Below are 18061 nucleotides of genomic sequence, written 5' to 3' on the forward strand. Positions count from 1 at the left end.
GTAAGTGATCTTTAAAAGGCACCTAGCATATAATCAATATAAAACTATTGATTTTGCAAGTTAGGACAAATCTAGATATGAATGGCATCCCCCTGGTTCCCTGTACAAAAAGAGAGTGTTCTCAGTAGCTCCCACAGTGCTCACCTGATGCTGTCTTCTGGCCATCCCTGGCACGTGGCTGAAACTTGCAAGTACTTCCCCAAGGTTTGGTTACTTCCTGTTCCTCCTTCTTATTGATTGTCTGCAATTCCCTCAGTTAAAAGCGTGCATCCTTTATATTTTCAAGTATATTTAGTTTTTCAAGGGCTGTGATGGTGACACTGTTGTTGTGGGATCTGGATAATGCTTTTAAAGAGGAAGTCTGAAGGTCCCTTGTAGTAAGGTTTCAGGTATATTGATTGAATCTTTCACTTGCTTATGTGTAGAACACTTTGACATTTGCTTTTTAACTTCATTTGTTGGCTTGAAACTTCTTGGGAAAAGAAAACAGTAGAGAAGCATCTTTTAAAATGATTGCCTAATTACTGGCATTTCATTCAAATCATGGCTTATTGTGGTGTATATTTAACATTCCAATGACGATATTTTGCTTTTCAATTCAGTCAATATGGGATGACATCAGTGATTTTCTGTAGTAAAAATATGCATTTTGTGATTCATTTCACCACTTTGGATTCTCAGACTTTACTTGTGCGGTTTATTCAAACAGTGGTTTTCCTTGTGAAATCATGTAAGTAGGAACCATCTGGAAAGGTTACTGTGGAAACAGCAGGGGCTAGGGGGTGGGGCTAGAGAGCAAGAGATGCCATGACAACCTTTTCGGGTTTCCTGGGAAACATGGGTTGCTATGGGAACTGCATCAGTCAGGTCCGAATTAGTAACTTCTGCTGGAAGGAGTGTCTGCCACTTTAATCTTCTTGTGATATTGCAGAAGCTTATCTCTCAGATGCATTAGGAAATTTTTTTGTTTCTCTCAGCAGCACTGAAAACATCTGTTTCTAGACTTTGATAGATGTTAGCTGGAATGCATACAGAATTTCATAGGAATCTCTTAGTCTAATACTTTCGAAATGCTTAACAAGCCCCAAAGAGTTAAACTAATTAGTCAGATCGGGACATCTTGGGCATTTCCCTTAGTTCAAAGTTGTAGAGATCCTTAAAATTCCGGGAGGGGGGCTTCCAAATAGAAATTCCAGTTGAAAAGAAATAAACTTACGGTGGGTTTACAAGTCATTGTTCTAAATAGACTTTTCATCCACCTATCCACAGTGTTGGCAATTGAACTAAATATTCAATAATGTTGATGGGTCCATCAAACCAAAGCATCCTTTAAGTATGTGCCTGCTTTACTTAGTAAAGAAACAGCTGCCTTTGGATTCTGAGGTTAGACAGTTACTCTGTTCTTTAGTTTCATTTCCTTCCAGGATGTACAGTTTTTTGTTTGGTTTTCTTTTTTTGTCTTTTTTTTTTTTTTTTTTTTTACGGAGCATGTGCTAAAAATCAAGTTTAAACTAAGTTTGTTGTTCGAAATATTAAGAGAGGGAGACAGAAAAAAAAAAGGAGAGCTGAGAGAATGCAGCCCACTTGCAAAACAGACACCTGTTTCAGTATGAAGCAGTAGGGAGAGGGAGAATGAAGTGTGCTTTCCACTTCTTCATGTCCTTTCCTTGATGAATGGTCTGGAAATGTATAAAACAAGGGCATACACAGACCAAGAGGGCACGTTCCACACAATACTGGGCACAGCATGTCACTTGTTTCATATATTAAACATCAGTAAATATCTTTTTGATGTTGACACAGGAGTTGGGATTATTGTTCGTGGTGCAGGTGGCCGTGGAATTGCCCGTTTTGAAGGGGGTCTGGGGGAAAGCGCTATGGTTCATACCCCCCTCTTCGATCACCATATACTCCGACTTACTTAGAGTCGAGTTACTCCTCGCTTTCCGGAGCTCCTCGGCTGAAGGGGAGAGGTGCTGGCAACTTCCCACGTGCAAGTACTGGGCTTGCTCTTCCCCTTCTGTCTCTCGGTGGTAGAAGTAATTGAAGTTGGAAACAATCACAGGGACTGGCAAAGCAATGGTCAAGACACCAGCGATGGCACAGAGTGACCCCACAATCTTGCCCCCTATGGTCACTGGGTGCATGTCACCGTAACCTACGGTCGTCATGGTTACCACAGCCCACCAGAAGGCATCAGGGATACTGCTAAAACCTGAAGTGGGGTCGTCTGCCTCCGCAAAATAGACCGCGCTGGAGAAAAGGATGACCCCAATAAAGAGGAAAAAGATGAGCAGCCCCAATTCCCGCATGGAAGCCTTCAGCGTCTGCCCCAGGATCTGCAGCCCCTTGGAGTGGCGGGAGAGCTTGAAGATGCGGAAGACCCTCACCAGGCGGATGACCCTCAGGATGGCCAGGGACATGGCTTGCTGTCCATTGCCTTGTCGTTCAGCCAGCTCGGTGCCCAGAGTGATGAAATAAGGGATGATGGCCACAATGTCTATCAGGTTCATGATATTTCGCGAGAAGGTGGCTTTGCTGGGGCAAGTGAAGAACCGCACCAGCAGCTCAAAGGAGAACCAGATGATGCACAGAGTCTCCACCACGAAGAAGGGATCCGAGAAGCTGGAGGCTCCCGCGGGGGCCCCCGACGTGCTGTTGCTGGCCGTCTCGAACAGCTCCTGCGACGGCGAGGCGGTGTAGTACTTCTCATCGCGGAACTCGGGCAGCGTCTCCAGGCAGAAGATGACGATGGAGATGAGGATGACGAGCACGGACACGATAGCGATGCCCCGGGCCGGCCCGGAGCTCTCCGGGTACTCGAAGAGCAGCCACACCTGGCGCTGGAAATCTCGGCGGGGCAGGGGCCGCTCCTCCTCCCGCAGGAAGCCCTCGTCCTCGCGGAACTTCTCCATGGCCTCCTCGCCCAGCTGGTAGAAGCGAATCTCCTCGGAGAAGATGTCGATGGGCACATTGACAGGCCGGCGGATTCGGCCCCCGGACTGATAGTAGTAGAGGATGGCGTCGAAGCTGGGCCGGTTGCGGTCGAAGAAGTACTCATTGCGGAGCGGGTCGAAGTACCTCATGCGCCGCTTGGGGTCGCCCAGCAGAGTCTCTGGGAACTGGCAGAGGGTCTTGAGCTGAGTCTCGAAGCGCAGCCCCGAGATGTTGATGACCACGCGCTCCCCGCAGCAGTCCTGCTCGCCGGCGGCGGGCAGCGCGGGCGGCAGCGGCTCGTAGCGGTCGCAGCCGCCGCCGCCACCGCAGCCGCCCTGAGGCGGGTCCCCGCCGCCGTCGGTCGCCTCCGGCTCCAGCAGGTGGTCCCCGGGCACCACCGTCATGTCCGGCGGCAGCTCGGGGCCCGCGGCGGGTTCTGCGTAGCCGGGGTTCACCAGCGTGTGGGCGCCACCGCCGCCGCTCGCGGGGTGCTGCGGCGGGTGGGCGCGGTGGCGGGCTGAGGGCGGCAGCGGCGGCGAGCGCAGGAGGCTGAGGTGCTCGTCCATGCGGCGGGGAACAGGCGGCGGCGCGGGGCCGGCTCGCTCCTCCTCGCGCTCCCCGCCCCTTCGCCGCCTCCGCCTCCCGCCGAGCCCGCCGCCTGTTGCTGTTGCTGTCGCTGCCGCGAGGCTCGGTCTGGCTCTGGCGCTGTCCGCCGGGCTCCTCCAAAGAGACGCCTCCTCAGCCCTCCTCCTCCCTCCCCCGCGGGGCGCGCGCCCGCCCCTGCGCGTCCCCTCTGGATTCCGGCCCACCGCGCGGGTGCGCGCCCCGCTCCCCGGGAGCCGCCCGGCCCAGCTCTTCCCCGCCGCCCTCCTCGTCCCTCTGGGTCACCGGAACGCCCACATTTTGCACTTCGGCGTCCCCACGGAGCCCTCGCCCAGCCCAGGCGGCCCCTTCTCCGGCCCCCCGAGGCCCCGTCGCCGTCGCGCGGCTTCCCGATTGGCCCTGGGCAGCACCGCAGCCTGCGGACGCAGGCCTCCTCGCCCCGCAACATCCACCTGGGCCCCCCGGGGAGGCGGGCTCCGCGGTGCCGAGGTGGCCGAAGGCGGAGGCGGGCTAGGAGGGAGGATGGGGGTTTGCTCTGGGGCCGCCGCGGTGTCGAGGCAGAGAGTGGCAGGCCAGGTGGGCGCCCTGGGCAAGAGTCAAGCCGGGTGCCTGCATCCTGAGCCCACTCGAGGGTGAAAGACCGCCAGGCCGGGAGGGGTCTATCTAGATAATTTCGCTCCTGTTTGGATGAGAAGCCCAGCGGAGTAATGGGTACTGAGGAGTTTCGCACCTGGAGTCTGAAGAAAATGGTCATTAAAGACATTCAGGGGCTTCACTTCTGCAGTGGATAGTTCACACTACCTTTCTTAGCTGAGATTTCAGCCATTAGGAAGAATCAAGAACCCAGTTTCTGGTTAGGTTTGGCGAGGGCAGTCTGGCCTTTTCAGTACAGTGAGTTTCCTATTGGTGCAAAAGTAAGAGGAAAATGAAAAAGGAAATTCACATCTCCAGTCCGTAGTGGGAGGGACGGGAGCCAGACCAGTACCTAGGCCGTGCCTGATGTTCCACCGCTGGCCTTGCCGTAGGGCATTGGTCACGCTCTAGTTGTTAAACTGGGAGAACAGTCATTCCACAACTTGTATCTCTGTTGCTTGATTTTGGCTTGGAGATAATAACTAACAATTGTCCCCTTTGAACCTAAACTATTTCTTTAAATTGTTGTGGGCACACTGAACACAATTTCTGTTTCCAGACGTTTTAGCAACTCCAATTTAGAGTCAACCCTAGGCTTAAAAATGTGTTTTCGATGGTATCATTCAAATCATTTACAAAAGAAGAACTGTTGTGTAGACAATTCCCTCACCCTTTATACCTTAGCTGACAATTTGACTTGAAGTAAGAGTGATTTGTGGTCATTGCTTTCCATATCACTCTCAACTGTGAGGTTCTCTAGGGCAGAGCCAGATCTTATCCAATTTATATTCCTAACGCCTACCAAAGTCCTGATCAATAGTAGGAACTCAGTATACGTTTGTTGAATTGAATTCCCCAACAAGTGATGCTTTGTATTTCTATCTGCTCTAGACTGTCAACATTTCTGAGCCCAGGACCACTGAGATTCCTGGGATGAGTGGTGGGGAGAAACCGAGCTCCCAGTACAGTATGTTACTCAGTTATGCCACAGGGTTTCCACCTTTGCCTTTTCTGGGTACAGCAAGCACCCATGTTCTTTACTGTCCTTTATCTTCCATATCGCCTCCAGGTCAGTGCTGGCACTGCAGGCGGTAACATATGTTGTAAGATGGTAAAAGTGAACAACCATGTAAAGTACTCTCTCACAAAACTAGAGCAGTGTACTTGAGCTGGTAATTAGGGTAGCAGTATAATCAATCATTCATATATTTAAATCTAAGTATAAGACAGATGGCTCGCTGCAAGGATGGCTGGTAGAAAGGCAAAGACCCTATTTTTAAAGACCGAATGTTTCATGCACTTCTACGTCTGACTTAGTGATTAATTTCTCCATTTGCAGGAATTGGTACTGAAATTAATATTAATCAATGGCAAGGAAGAGCAGAACAGAGGATGGTCCTGTGATGGATGGTCACAGCTTCTCCCTTCTGTGATCTCTCTCCTTCAGAAATAACTATTTCAATTCCTTTCATGTATTTGTTTTGTTTTGTTTGGAAGACTGCTTATGAGCTTCTTAGGATGGTCCTTACTTTATATTTGAGGCCCAGAGAAGTTTGTTTCTTCAAGCTCACACAGTGCGTTTGTGGCAGAGTGGGCTTAAAATCTTGGATTACTTCCAAATCCAATGTTCACTCTACTGTATCACACTGTGAAACTCTTATGTTGATCACTGTGAGTGCTTTGTAAATACTAGATTTCTAACAGCACCCAATTTTCTTCTGATTGCTGACTAGTTCACTTCAATTCATATTTATTTTAAGTGAAAACCACTTTCTTCTGATGGCTAGTCTATCGTTTATAGGAAATGAGTTGGTGGGCAAATTCCAGCCCTGTTGGACAGCAGAACCCATCACAACAAATCAATGTCAAAAATGGCACTTCAGGAGCAAGACATACCATTTATTTAGTACCCCCAGTGCAGTAGCTCAAAGTGATTTGAAAATGTCTCATTAATCCTCATGACACCCCTGTGGGATAATAATAATATTATTATAATGTTTAAGCATAGAACTGTGGCAAAGCCAACAGCTTCTCTGAGCATGTGCAGAATTTCCTTATATTTCCATCTTTAATGTTAGAGCCTAAGTAAAACCATCAGATTTGCAAACAGCAAAGGTAAATCTTGGTGTTTGGGCTTTCTGTTTGCTCTGGATGTAGCCTGAGTTTCTTACTGATCACAACAGTACTAGAGATAGCTTATCAGTGGTTTACTGGATGTTTAGCAACCTCTGGAATTAGCCCAGAATTGTTTGAGAGTGGGACAAGGCAGGCCTAGAGATTACCACTAATTACAATTATATTACTAATATATTACTAATTACAATGAATGGAGAAAGAACACCTACTATGTGCAAAGCATTGTTCTAGATTCTGTGGGAGTATGAAGTTGGGTCATAGATCTTGACCTCAATAGGCTCACATGGAGTTGGGAAGATGGGATATAAATCCAGGAAAAATCTTAACAGCAGCATTTAGTTAACAATACAAGACAATATAAGTGTCACAAGATACCCTGTGATTATTTGGTCTATTCTAGCCAAACCTGGCTGCCTTGTTGTTTCTCATTTATGCCAATCTGGTTCCTACCTCAGGGTCTTCGTTCTTGCTCTCCCCTCTGCCTGAAACACTGTTCCTCCAGATTTTCATTTGACTTTCTCCATTACTTTAGGCCTCCATTTAAAATGTCACTTCATCAGAAATGACTCCCCTGATGACAACCACTCAATTTCAAAGAGTCCCCCTTCCTCTCACATCTTGGTAACTTTCTAACCTCTTACCTGCTTTATTTTTTCCTTATTGCATTTATTTACTTGAAATTTTATCTTCATTTGGTTACTTGCTTATTGACTGTCTCTTGCACTAAAACATAAACCCTCTGATGGCAGGGTTTTGACTTTTTCACTTCTGTGTCACCAAAGTCTAGAACAGTACCTGGCACAATAATAGATGCTCAATCAGTATACATTGAATGGAGGAAAGAAAAGGGGCAGAGTGAACACACAAGACATATGAAGGTACAATGAGTGAACCAGTTTTGCTGGTGTAGAGAGGCTATTTTGGAGAAGTATGTGTCCAGTTCTGGTTCTATTTCATAGAACCTGCTGGGCTGTGCATGTATATAAGGCTTGTTTTTTAAAGTGTCGCTTCCTCCCTGTTTCTCTACTTTCCCTTCTCCCTACCATAATGGATGGGTCTATCTTGCACTCCAGAATGACATTCTCAACTCCCTGCTTGGGTATTCTTCCTGCAGATAGCCTAAACTTAGTATTTATAGCACCGAACTCATTATCTCTCTCTTTCCAAACTTGCTTCTCTTCCTGTTTTTCTTATTTCATGTGGGAATGTGAAGTCATCCCTGAATCGTTCCTCTACCCCCATACCCAGTCAGTCACTAAGTGCTTTCTATTCTCTCTCCAGGTCCCTCTGCATTCTGTCCCCACCTCTCCATCCTCACCGCCATGATCATTTCATAACAGGCTCCCTGCTTTCAGTCTCTCTTTTATGTATTTCATCCTCCAGGAAGCAGCCAAGTTATTTTCGTAAAACGTAGATTTGGTCACATTGCTCTCTAGTGCTGCTGTGATGAGTGGCCCTGACCTGTCCTTCTGGCAGCCTCTTCTGTGTTCCTTCTGTACCACTTGCCAGTCTCTGGACATGCCACCCACTTACTGCCAAGCCTGTGCTCCTGCTCCAGCTCCCTGGACATCCTGTCCACCTTTTCCCCACTAGTGAATTCAGCCTTCAAGGCCCAGTTTAGAGGTCACCTCTCGTGAGACCCTGAGCCTTGCTGTCAACCATGATTACTGCTTCGAGAGAAGCTCAAAATAAAACTGATTATAAATGAACTGATGATTCTCTTTCTCATCAGAGCTTCTATGGCATTTTGTTCAGAGCTCCCTTAGAGGGCTTTACTGAACTATATTTAGTGTGTATGAGATGATCTGTCTCCCTATGAGAATGAGAACTCCATAATACTGATAGTTAACATAGTGAGCAGTGAATACGCTGTGCTAAGCCAGGACTGTGTATGCACCTCATATGCAGTAACCTTCAACAGCCCTGGGGGTGGGTAACATTAGTACTACTAGTTCACACGTGGAGATACTGAGTGCAGACTGGTAGCATCACTCCTTGCAAGAGTACACAGCCAGGAAATGATAGAACCAGGATTCAAACAGAGAAGTCCACAATCTCAAGCCCTACCTTAGACCACCTCTGTGAGGATTAGCGGGCTTGTCTCATTCATCTTCATATTTGCAGTGTCCAGTATTGTGCTGATATATGAAAAATGTTTTTTGAATAGTATAATAGAAGAAAAGTGATTATGAAGCATGAATACTTATTCATTAAAAAACTGAAAGACCATAATAAAGCTATTAGTCCTGTTCCCCAAGGCAAAGGTTAAAAAAGTGCTCTTCTGAATTTGTACCATTTTTTTAAAAGAAGAAAGATGCCCTATACAAGGAGGAAGTGATTCCAGAAGTAATGGCTTGGCCAAAAAGTTCGTTCGGGTTTTCTGTAGCATCTTAAGGAAAACCCCAAATGAGCTTTTTTGGCCAACGCAATAAATACAGACTCCTGGGGTTTGGGGTCCTGACTGGGGTTAGGATGGCTCTCTGATGTTTCTCTGTCCCTCAGAATGACCCAACAGTCTGTGTTCCCACATGGCAGGGTGATTCTCAGAAAAAATTTCTATCCTGAGAAGACTGAATCCTGTCAGCAAATATGCCAGAAAAAGAGTTAAAAGTATTATGTTAGGGCAAGCATTTAAATAAGTCCAGTGTTTCTTCTTGAGCCTCTGGGTATAAGAGGATGCAATCAGACACTGAAACACCTGCGTGGCTTTTTCTGCTTCTGGTTAATTAATTGAAAAATCAGGCACAGTCATACCTCTAATCATAGACAAAATGTGCAATTAATGATGAGACAAGCAGTAAACTCCCTGGTATGTACAAATTATTTGTTTGCAGATGGGAATCTTAACATTTGTAGAAGCAATTGAATGGCTTTAGAACACTACCAAACATATTCACTTTCCCTTAGTGAGATGTACATTACAAATAATGCTTTCACCATGGTTTTGCTCAAAGTGGGTTTGACCAAGAATGTTTTAAAATATCTACAAAATTCCTTTTATTTGTCTCTTCATGGTCCTCTGTGACACACTTTATTGTGAGGCTATGAGTGAGCCACAATAAAATTAATTTCAAGAGCTAAAAAGGATTATTTTAGTTATATGATTGAGTTGATAGTAATGTGAATTTTGAGCATACATTGACACAAGATTGTAAAGCTTTAGCAGACATTTATAGAAATTTATTGAAATACTGTAAAGTCAAGGGTAAATATTGATTGAGATTTTTTTGCATTGACATTCTGGTGAAAACTAAAACATAGTTTATTAATCTACAGACATAATGTCACAGCGTTATTACTTTGTCCTTACATTTTGCAATGATGTTGACAAAGGAATTCACGAACAGCATTACAATTTTATTGAGTTTTCATGACAATGGTAATAATGTTAATGAAAGTGTATAAAGGCCCAGAATGGTCCAATAAATACTGAGTATTATAATGACAAAAGAATATGAATGCAATTCTTTGGGAACTTCATCATACCTAAGATAAAATGCAAAGGATACATCAGCTGGTTATAAAATGGATGCAAACAAAACTAAACCACATTGTGATATGTTAGTCCCTTCCTGATCCAGACTCAGCTACAAGTATTGAAAATCTTCATGGATAGTCTTCACTCAGGACAACTCCATTCATGAGCCAATTCTAAGCAAACTTGTCAGAATATATTGGAAATCTCATTCTTACCCTCACCCATGGCAGTGGATCTAGAATCTATCTTGTTGCCCTAAGTCCAGTGTGCCTGGAATGGGACCCCCATCACCTATAAAGCTTCAGCCTTGTGCTGACCCCCTGCCATATTTTGCATGGCAGTAGGACCAGACCTCTACCTTAGCTTGCTACTGTCTCTCCAGTTTGCCCATTGAAATGAAAACCCTATCCTGAAACCTCAACTGGGTTATTGAGATCCCATTTCTCCTTTTTGCCCTTAGTAGGTCCCCCCAAAGCTAAACCCTGCCATAGGCTGAAGTTCTTATTAATGCCAGGTGAGCTTCTTGGAGCTACATAGCTTCTACCACTCACCTGACTACTAGGATTGCCATTGTCTTTGTCCATCCTCTGGCCTAACATCTGCCACTGGTCTGGACCCCAGTCTGGACCTCATGGATAATGAGACTTTCCCAGCTTGCACCCAGATTTTATTTTCCCTCCTAGGATTTTATGACTTGAGAAGTTGGCCACTCTCCTTGGGGACCTGTCCTAAAGGTGAATTTATTCTCCTAGCCTGTACTCTCACCATTCCCGGCTTCCCTCCATATTCTTAACCATTTGACTGAACTCCTAGAATGCCTCATGACTGAATTACATGGGTTGATACGCACCGCTAGAAATGCTAAACCAATTTAAACTGAAGTCCATTGTTTATATAGTCATTCAAATGAACTGGTTTTATATATATATAATCAAATATATATAATCAAATATATATCAGTTCATTTAAATATATATCAGTTTTATATATATATATATATATATATATATATATATATACTATATATATGCATCAATTCATGTAAATGTAAAATGGGGATATATATATATCCCCATATGTATATGTTTTATAAAGGATAAATTGTCCTGATTTCCCACCCCCATAAAACTCCATTTGAATTTAGGAATCCACCTGCAAGATGCCAGTCTCAACGTGCACGCGAACAGAATTTTCTGCCAAATGCTTTTATGTCAAAGATTAGTTTTCAGAAAAAGCCTACTATTTGAGAATGTTTATCCAGTACATCGTTATTCAGAACAAGCTAATGTTAAGCTGTGCTGGGACTTCCCTGGTGGTCCAGTGGTTAAGACTTGGCCTTCCAATGCAGGGGGTGCAGGTTCGATCCCTGGTCAGGGAGCTAGGATCCCTCATGCCTCATGACCAAAAAACCAGAACATAAAAAAAAAAACAGGAGTGGGACTTCTATGGTGGTCCAGTGGTAAAGAATCCGTCTTGCAATGCAGGGGATGCGGGTTTGATCCCTGGTCAGGGAACTAAGATCCCACATGCCATGGGGCAACTAAACCCATGCACCACAACTACTGAGACCATGCCTCAACTAGAGAGCCCATGTGCTGCAAACTACAGAGCCCATGTGCTCTGGAGGTCACACTCCACAGCTAGAGAAAAGAAAGCACGCATGCCACAACTAGAGAGAAGCCCACGTGCCGCAGCGAAATATCCCGCATGCTGCAACAAAGATTCCACGTGCCTCAACTAAGACCCAACAGCCAAAAAAAAAAAAATTAAAACGAGCAAATAAACAAAAAAACCAGTAGCAATATTGTAACAAATTCAATAAAGACTTTAAAAATGCTCCACATCAAAAAAAATCTTAAAAAAAAAAGATGTGCTGTAATGTAGCAGAAAGTGTTCTATCATTGGATTAAAACTATCTGAAGTTAAAGTGACCTTGACAAATCCATTTTACCTCTCTATCTCAGTTTTTCATCTGTAAAATGAAAAAAATTATAACTAAGCCGCATGACATGAGAATTAAATGAGATTATGTATGTGAAAGTACTCAATTTCTCATCTTGCATACACTAGGTGCTCAGTTGTTGTTCGTTCACTCATATTTTCCATACAACATAAATGCATGGGGGGGGGAGTGAGGAGAGGGTGAGATGATTGTGAAATCACAATCATACTTCTGATTGTGAAAGGCCACGTGCAATGCAAGCCCTTTATCTGTTGTGTCTCAAAGGACAGGCCTCTCACTTCTGGCTTTAATCAACTTGTGGCCCAGGAGCACCCACACTGAGCAGGGTTTACAAAGCTCATCAGAGAAAAAAGGGCATCCTTTAGAAGCAGACTCTGGAATTTCCTGGTTTTAGTACTCTCATCTCAGTCTTTTCATAGCTCAGAGCTTTGCAGTTAGTAGGCATGCAAAAAATATTTGTTGAAGTAAACTTGTTAAAAAAGACGATCTAGTCTAACCCATTCATTTTACAGATGGAGTAATTATGGTCTTAAGATGTAAGTAACTTCTATCCAAAGTCCAGCATTTAGTTAGTGACAGAGTCAGAATAGAATTTAATATTACTAATTTCCAGCCAGGTTCTTTTAACTTTTATCCCTACTTTTCTTCTTTATTAATTTACTCATTTATTCAGAGACCTTCTTCCCTCTCTTCCTCCTTTCTTTCCTTTTCATGACACCTACACTTGCTAAACACCTGGAATTAAAGATGGATGAGACACATGCCTGAGACATCCTGCCTTAACTGACCTCCCTGGGCCCGCCCTCAGTCCTGTCTGTATCTGCAGCACCAGCCGGGATCTTTTTGCATTAGCTGACTTCTCTGCCTAGATCTCCAATTACCTTCTTTTTCTTTTTAGCCTTTTTTACTCCTACAGACTTTCTGCAGCTTCCAAACTTAGCCGTCAACGCATAGGGCAGGATTTCTTCCGTAGAGCTCCTCTCTTTTGGGCCCATAAATCCTGGCGCAGCTAGAGGCCTAGGCAGAGCTGAGATTCTGCCTCTTTGGTGACTCTACTGGTGCCCCCTGCTGGGGAGAGCAGCATGACAACCTCTGGCTTCAAGCACGACACTGAAGAGCCTACCCTTGACAAGATCAGCACTACATGATTCCATTCCAACTGCGACAGCAACCTCAGCAATGGAAGCTGAATGGGGCCTGGAGTAGGTCATAAACCCTCATTCTGACATGCTGATGTGAACCTTAAGGTATCTGCATGTCTACCAAGTTGCTGTCTGCCCTACCTCCTGTCCTGCTCACCCAGTTCTTAAGACTTGAGTTCTGCCTCATTTTCCCTTTGTTAAAACTGGACTACCTCCCTACCAGCTCCTACCAGGCTCCTCCTTGGGAGATTGGCCCTGCTACCCGAGCCACCATCTGTTGCTTGAATCCTGCTCTCCAAGGGCTACCCTCCTAGTCAATATCAAGCTGTCTGGATACCCACTGCTACACCAACCCCAGTGTGGACATGACTGCACATAGTTCTTCATGTGATGGATGTGGCTGATCCACCTTTCTCTGCCTCCCTGATGAGGAGATGCCCTGGAAGGTTAGGCACTAGCAAGATGACAGGTTTCAGAGATGGGTACAGGGAAGTCACTTTCTTGTACTCGAGGATAAAACAGCAAAATCTTGGAGCGATTCAACCCCCAAATGTCAAGAGATGTAGAACTGTGGACTGTGCTGTGTTGATACATATTATTAATGAATAGAAGTGCACCTCTGTGTCCAGAAAACACTGGCTGCATAGCTTTGGAAGATAATGCATTGCTAAATACTTCTGACACCCCATCCTGAGGTTGATTTCTAAACAAATGGGCTGAAACTTAATTACCCCTAATTCTGAAGCACAAGGGCTCTGGGCCCACCTCAGCATGAAGAATGGAATCAACGGTGCCAACTAGAGAGAATATTACAGATGCTCATATACAAATATGTAAGCTGAGAGTGTTTCAAGTGCATTTGAGTACTTTAGTGCTTCATGAATGGCCCAGCTACATTATGAAGCCCGGGTATTGAGAAACTAATAAGCGAGCCACTCTTACTTGTTAAAATACTGTGTGCCTGAGTCAGAGGAAAAGCTGAAGATGATTAGATTACTGGAATATTCCTTTTTGGTCAGTTGTTACTGAATCCAGATTGACTTTGGAGGTCAAAAAATCTTAACTATGTTCCACATAAAATATATTGTAAATGTGGTATTCTGAGATTATTTTCCTAAGATAATAAACATGGTAGGTGCTTCCCTCGTGGCGCAGTGGTTGAGAGTCCGCCTGCCGATGCAGGGGACACGGGTTCGTGCCCCGGTCTGGGAGGAACCCACATGCCGCGGAGCGGCTGGGCCCGTGAGCCATGGCCGCTGAGCCTGCGCGTCCGGAGCCTGTGCTCTGCAGCGGGAGAGGCCACAGCAGTGAGAGGCCCGCGTACCGCAAAAAAAAAAAAAAAAAATTAAATAAACATGGTAACAGAAAATTGATAGCAAGACCAAGAAACATGTAACATTCAGTTTACCAGTTTTTCTTAATTCACCTGGTGAATGATCTCCTGTTTCAATAAAGGAGCATGTTTAGGAAACTCAAAGATAGGTTGGTTTTATAATCTCTCTGCTTCGATTATAGGAGCAGGGGCCATGTCCTCTTCAACATTTCCTTCCTCAGTGCCTGATAGAGTGCTTTTCTACATAGTAGGCCTCCATAGATATTAATAGAATGCTTAATGAATTATTCATTTCCTATGCTGACCAAAAGAGCCAGCTCACAGATAAATTTCAACATATTCTTTTGCTGCCTGAATGCAGTCTTGGTCATAGTCTGCAACCACTTATGTAATTTCATCCCATTTTAACATATTTAGAAATTTACATTATGTACCAGGTCTATGAAATCTCTGAGACAGAGAAGTGCAAGGTCAATGCTACTTTCGCACCCGAACATAACCCTCAGGAGAATAAGGTAATGGATTTCAAACTGTATATTTCAATATAACAATAATATAAAGGCAGATTAATATATGTTTTTAATCATTTTTCTTACAGCTTTATCACCACTCACCCCTCCCCAAAGCCTCATAGCAGCTTTAGTAAGATGTTTACTTATTTAGATACACCTTACACATAGTATGGAGTTTGTATACATGCAATAAAAATCCATAACACTCCTGTATAATATAGAGCAGGGAAAAGCAGGGCCCTTTGTCTCTGGGGCTAGAATATAAAGCAGTTTCAGTTGCTAAGACAGGTTAATTCTTGCGAGTCAGAAAACAGTCTTCAATCCCAGTTGGTCCAATTTCTGCCAAATAACCAGGATGATAAATGCATCATTCCTCAAGGACAGAAGACATGTTGGAAATCAGGTAACTTAATTTCAAATATGAAATATATCTAATTGATTTGCAATGCTGTCCCTGCTGAGGGGACATCCTCACTGAGGATGAAAAATTCTAAGGGTTCTGAACCTGTGACACCAGGTTAAAAAAACACGAGCTGCCACTCCTGCTTAGGAGACAAGAAGACACAAAAAGCATGAAGGAGAGTGATGCATGACCCCTAACTCCTGTGGGCTGCTGCACTTTATCAACCAGAGACTAGTAGCACGAAAGCATGTTATGGGGCCAATTTTGTTGTCAGCTGTACCTTCAGCTAGTGTATGTCAAATAGCCTGACTTTTAATGGGAACCTTCACATACAGAGGCAGAATTTAGATTAGGATGTGAACAGGCCAAAGAAACCGTCTACGGCAGGAGATAAACGTGTCTTTTAGCCTATCTTTATCTGGCTTATGAAATAATATTACCAAGCAGTTATTTCTCATCTTTTTGTGGTCTGACGTTAGTCATTTTTTTCACCCTTAGAATTGCATTAAACTGAAGGAATGGGACTTCAGTTAATATTATAATAATCCCCATTGCTGATAGTCATTTTTAAGCTCATTGCCATCAAATTTCTGCATAATGTTTTAAAAGATGCTCAAGAGATTAAAAATCCTAATTAAACATTTCCAGTTCTTTCTAATATAAATCGGTACAGCTTAAAAATATTAATATGATACATGCTGAGAATAGCAACATCCACAATAAATATCTTGGACCATTATAAATTGCTATATTTATCTGATTTATTTTCCCGAATGTTGCCTTGGGCTCCAAAAACAGATTATTGGAGAGTTCTGCCTGGTATAAAAGGCTGTCAGAAATAATTTTGGCTAGTTACATGAGGACCAATTTATATGTCGATTACACATCTGCTAAGCATTTAGCATAACAAATCAACATAGAATGTGAGAAGAGATATTGTTACAAAAGTAAAAACCAAGACCATAGTTAAATTAATGGTTGTTTAAAATATAATGTTTGTTATATCTCCTGAAAATTGGGCAACCAGCAAAAAGTACTAATACATTTTGGCATTTTTTCCCTTTAAAAGGTGTGATAATGGCTTATGTGGATATTTGCTTTTTAAGACAGGTTGAGGGTCTATCCTATGAATGGGGAAACGGACCTAAGCATTAGAGCTACCTTTTGAAGAGGCTGGTTTAATCAAATTCTTAAACTAGCTGTTTTTTAATTTTAATTTTTAAAATTAAAGTACAGTTGATTTACAATGTTGTGTTAGTTTCTGATATACAGCAGAGTACTTCTGAATATTGACTATAGTTCTCTGTGCTACACAGTAGGACCTTGTGGTTTATCTATTTTATATATAGTAGGTCGTATCTGCTAATCCAAAACCCCTTTTATCCTTCTCCCACCCCCTTTTTCCTTTGGTAACCATAAGTTTGTTTTCTTTCTATGTCTGTGAGTCTGTTTCTGCTTTGTAAATAAGTATGTTTGTGTCATATTTTAGCTTCCACATATAAGTGATATCATATGGTATTTGTCTTTCTCTTTCTGACTTACTTAACTTAGCATGGTAATCTCTAGGTCTACCTATGTTGCTGCAAATGGCATTATTTCATACTTTTTATGGCTGAGTAGTATTCCATTGTGTGTGTGTGCGTGTGTGTGTGTGTATTGTATATGCCGCATTTTCTTTATCCATTCATCTATTAATAGACACTTAGGTGCTTCCATGTCTTGGCTATTATAAATAGTGTTGCTATGAATATTGGGGTGTAGGTATCTTTTTGAATGATAAGCTAGCTGTGTAAAATGTAAAAGATTAGAAATAATATTCTTAAAGCATCAAAGCACCTCACACAATACTCTCTTACATCTACCTATAATATATATATTCATACTTATGTATAATATTTATACATGCCTATATATAATATATTTACATATATGTAAATATGTATATATACTCTTTTTAAAAGAAGATTACTAATAATAGTATTAATAATTATTGTTTTCTGGAGCTCTTAAATCATATTTATACATGGCCCATGTTGGCCAAGTATACTTATAGTATTCTATTTTTGACACAAACCTTCCCTAATGATTTGATGAGTGTCTGATCTTCTGAACTGATCCCAAAACAGGGTAGAGCCTCACCTCCAGACATTTAACAGGGCATGTCAGTCTGCCTCAGTTTTAGAGACAATGGGCTCACTTTGATGTTTCTCAATTTTCATTTTTGCTTTAGCCCCTCTGTCAGAGCACTCCACTTACTTTTCTGTGTATATATTTGTGACATTTCTACTCTGGGAATTTCTTGTACAATCAACTCCATTTCATTATTTTTTATGAAGTGACATAGAGTCTGGACTGATGGGCACATTTGCATGTGTTCTGGTTCATCTTCTTATGGCTAAGTTCTAAAACATTCTCAGACCTATCTTTATATGATAACATTATTAATTCATCCTCAAATATGCACTGGAGATTATGTGCTAGGGTATTATTTTAACATCATCACCTCCAATATACATACTGGGTTTTTTTTTTACAATTCCAAAGTCATTAGGCAATTTTGAAATCCTCTTCTCCTATAAGAGTCTTTCAAAAATTACTGAAAACTGTAAATAAAAGTATTTAAAATCTTCACTGGTAATTTCCATAACATACTCTAATTTTACTAAATAACAGAAATTGCTTAAAACAAAAAGAATTTTATCTTCACAACTTTGCCTAATATGCTGGAGTAAGATACTCTATTCATCTTTTAGTTAATGCTTATGTTCTTGGTGTTGGCTTGTTTACAGATTATTTCATTAGGTAACCCTCTAATTCCAAGCTTTTATAGTCTAAAATCTGCCCAATGTATGTGCATGTAGAAGTCTAGAGGAGCTTCAGGGTAGTAGGAAGAACTCAAGACTCTAAGCGCAGAGATAGGG

General features: G+C 42.9%; 1 protein-coding gene across 1 annotated transcript; it reads right to left on the bottom strand.

Moving 5' to 3' along the window:
• Window positions 1-1490: 1490 nt before the first annotated feature.
• On the bottom strand, window positions 1491-3675 carry KCNA3 (potassium voltage-gated channel subfamily A member 3). The gene has a single exon (XM_059073181.2). It carries the CDS (start codon window positions 3501-3503, stop codon window positions 1767-1769), a length of 1737 nt encoding a protein of 578 aa, XP_058929164.1. The 5' UTR covers window positions 3504-3675; the 3' UTR covers window positions 1491-1766.
• Window positions 3676-18061: the final 14386 nt, after the last annotated feature.

The sequence above is a fragment of the Kogia breviceps genome, chromosome 1 (genome assembly GCF_026419965.1).
Source record: "Kogia breviceps isolate mKogBre1 chromosome 1, mKogBre1 haplotype 1, whole genome shotgun sequence".
Taxonomy (NCBI): domain Eukaryota; kingdom Metazoa; phylum Chordata; class Mammalia; order Artiodactyla; family Physeteridae; genus Kogia; species Kogia breviceps.

Excerpts from the sequence above, each read along its gene's own strand:
- KCNA3 (XM_059073181.2), bottom strand. The coding sequence starts at position 3,503 with ATGGACGAGCACCTCAGCCTCCTGCGCTCGCCGCCGCTGCCGCCCTCA.